Source organism: Fragaria vesca, unplaced genomic scaffold (genome assembly GCF_000184155.1).
Source record: "Fragaria vesca subsp. vesca unplaced genomic scaffold, FraVesHawaii_1.0 scf0513160_u, whole genome shotgun sequence".
Classification (NCBI taxonomy): Eukaryota; Viridiplantae; Streptophyta; class Magnoliopsida; order Rosales; family Rosaceae; genus Fragaria; species Fragaria vesca.
Window position 1 is genome coordinate 952,023 of NW_004443448.1, and position 3,118 is coordinate 955,140.

Consider the following 3,118-nt stretch of genomic DNA (forward strand, 5'->3'; position numbering starts at 1 on the left):
CTTTCAGGAAAAAAGAAAAAAAAAGAAAAAGTAAAATGGCATGATCGAACTGATTCATATAAGGAAGATCACGAGGGGGAGTTTGTATTTCAATTTACCTAGAGCATAATGGCTAATTAGAGCAGTGTCACTCCAAGATCTGTGTTGATGTTTTTGGCATCAGTCAAATATATGGTGACATAAACTTATATGAAAGGAAATGAAAACAAAGGAAAAGTTGGTTTGCTGCATGGCTTACCAGAATAATGAGAAATGAGAATATCATATTTTCCAGTAAAGCTTTAAAATGAAGAAATTTCGATATGATATATTCACAATCCGCAGTTGTGCTGTCTTGGTACTTTTCTCCTAATGTCTTTGAATACATCTGATTCAGAGGAAGGTCTTTGTTTGCATTTTCATATGTACAAGATGTTAGACACCACTGACCCTCAAAAACTAGAGCTCTAAGGGGAATGGATTAACAATCTATCTCAATCTAGTACATGAATGTGTACTGATACCTGGATTATCATAGAGGTGCTTATTGCTGCTGACGGTGAATTCTGTTGGTTTGTTATGAGCTTAAACTTTTTCATCTCTGCCATGAGGTCTTTTACTCTTCGTGCAGGTGAACTTTAGATGTCCAAAATTTAGATATACGTATTTCCCTTGCGTCTAAATACTGAAAACTCATGGTCACCTAATGTGTTATAGTCTAAAAACTCCTGCCAGTCAGACTGGATACTCTTAGGGGATCAAGCCAGAAACTAGTATACTCCGCATTTTAATTTTTAACCATAACAAGCCGGTAACATGTTTAAGGATGCCTCACAAAAAGCTGATGAAGCGCAGAATCCATGACTAGTTCTTGATCCCCATAACATGCCTAGCCAATTCTGATATGGAACTATTTTCTGATTAGTTTTGTTTTAGTTCCAGCCTCTTTCCTGCTGCTTTCTTTTTCCGGCTCTTCCCTCCTGCTGCCTCTTTTACATCTCAATGATTATTTAGATTCAATAAACATCAATCAGTATATCCAGTACTAAGATAAAGTTAACAGAAAAATTACTACAAGGAGGAACAAATCAGCACTTAAGACGTTTTATTAGAATGTTTTAGCCCCAAACATGGAAGGACTACAATAGCAGCCAACTTATAACTGAAACTAAAAGGATAGTGATTAAATGCTCAACAGATGAACTACTGGTATTCAGAGTGAGCCTTCATTACAGAAATATATAAGAAAATTACTTTTTTTGTCTTTTTTTTCTTTAGCAAATCACATATACATCCTCCAAAAGGATTTGAAACACAAATAAATCCACTTGTGTTATTGTTAAACAAATAAGGACAGTTTTTAACAATTAAAGACAATCTTTTCTCTGCATGCCATGTGTCATGGTTTAATTTACCAAATTAACCATATACTAATTAAATATGCTTTTAGAAGAGAAAAGTCTCACATTTTGAGATTTTTCAGTAAGTGAAATACAGTAGCAGGTTTTCAATAACTTAGTGTAGTAGCAGTATACAGTAGCAGCACACAACAACACACAGCAACAACACGCAGTAACAACACACAACAACACGCAATAGCAGCACACAACAACAACACACACAGTAACAGCACACAACAACACACGCACAAAGCAACACACAGTAGCAGCACGTAGTAACAACATGCAGTAGCAGCACAAAATAACACACATCAACAACACACACAGTAGCAGCCCACAACAACACACGCAGTAGCAGCACACAACAACACACATAGTAGTAGCACACAACAACACACACAGTAACAGCACACAACAGCACGCAGTAGCAGCACACAACAACACACAACATCAACACACACAGTAGCAACACACAACAACACACACCAACATCACACGCAACAGCAGCACGCAGCAGCAGCACATAGCAGAATGCAATAGTAGCACGAAGCATGAGCACGGATTAGCTACAAATGATCACTTTTTGCTGTCAAATTCAAAAGATATGGGTTTTAATTCCAAAGAATCTTTGAGTAAACCAAGTTGTAAAGATCGAAGAATAATCAAATCAGATCTGGCTGGATTCAGCGAAGCCTTAGTCAACATTCATCCTTTCATTATTTGGCTCCTCCTTTCTTCCTCGCCTCCTAGCGATTTGGCCGGAGCGGTGACCGGCGAAGAAGAAGAGGAAGAGGAAGAGAAGAAGAGGAAGAGGAAGAGGAGGAAGAGGAAGAAGAGGAAGAGGAAGAGGAAGAGAAGAGAAGAAGAAGAAGAATCGGTGCAAATCTGAAAATGGTGGAGAAGTGGTATTTTGAGCCAGTGGCAGTGTTGTAGATATTTCAGAAAATAATAGTTTTTTGGGTATTTTGCGTAAAAAATTGTTGACAGGGCGTGGTACTATGCACTGTGGGCCTGAGTATATGTCCTTATTTATTTAAATCTGTTGAAAGATGGTTTTTCTGTGTTTTGCAACTGTCTATGGTAGTGGGATGTCATTTTCTATTTTTTCTTTAGATAAGAAAATAAATACAAGAGGAAACAGAATCAAATAGGACTGCCTCTATTGCAGCCTGCACCGAGTTGATCAATATCTGTACCAACTCGATGTGGGAATAGAAAATGACCTGATTCAGCCTACAGTTATTTTACATCATTCCATTACAATTTCCTTTGGAACAGCCTTGAGAGGCTGAGCCATTTGTAAAGAGATGCTAAACTTGTCTTCCAAGTTCATAGTCTCGGGTAGAACTCCATCTTCAAGCTTCCAATCAAAGCAGTTAATGAGTGACCCCATCATCAAGTGCAACATTCTCATTGCCAAAGGCAAACCTGGACAGATTCTCCTCCCACTACCAAATGGAATAAGCTCAAAGTTATTTCCCATAACATCAATTTGGTTGTCTGATCCTAGGAACCTCTCTGGCATAAAAGAGTTTGGATTGTCCCAAATGCTGGGGTCTCTGCCTATGGCCCAAATATTAACTAGAACTTGTGCACCCTTTGGGACAATGTAGCCCCCGATTTCTACATCTGTTTCAGCTTTTCGTGGAAGAAGCAATGGAGCCACCGGGCGCAGGCGGAAAGTTTCCTTGATAATTGCTTGTAAGTAAGGGAGTCTAGCAATGTTGGATTCCTCAATT

General features: G+C 38.6%; 1 protein-coding gene across 1 annotated transcript in view; it reads right to left on the reverse strand.

The window, feature by feature from the left end:
- Nucleotides 1-2,628: 2,628 nt before the first annotated feature.
- The window catches only part of LOC101300593 (geraniol 8-hydroxylase-like), a 1,741-nt gene continuing 1,251 nt past the window's right edge, over nucleotides 2,629-3,118 (reverse strand). The window contains exon 2 of the mRNA XM_004310159.1: nucleotides 2,629-3,111. Within this exon, the coding sequence (XP_004310207.1) occupies nucleotides 2,629-3,111 (483 nt within the window). The remainder of the gene's footprint in view (nucleotides 3,112-3,118) is intronic.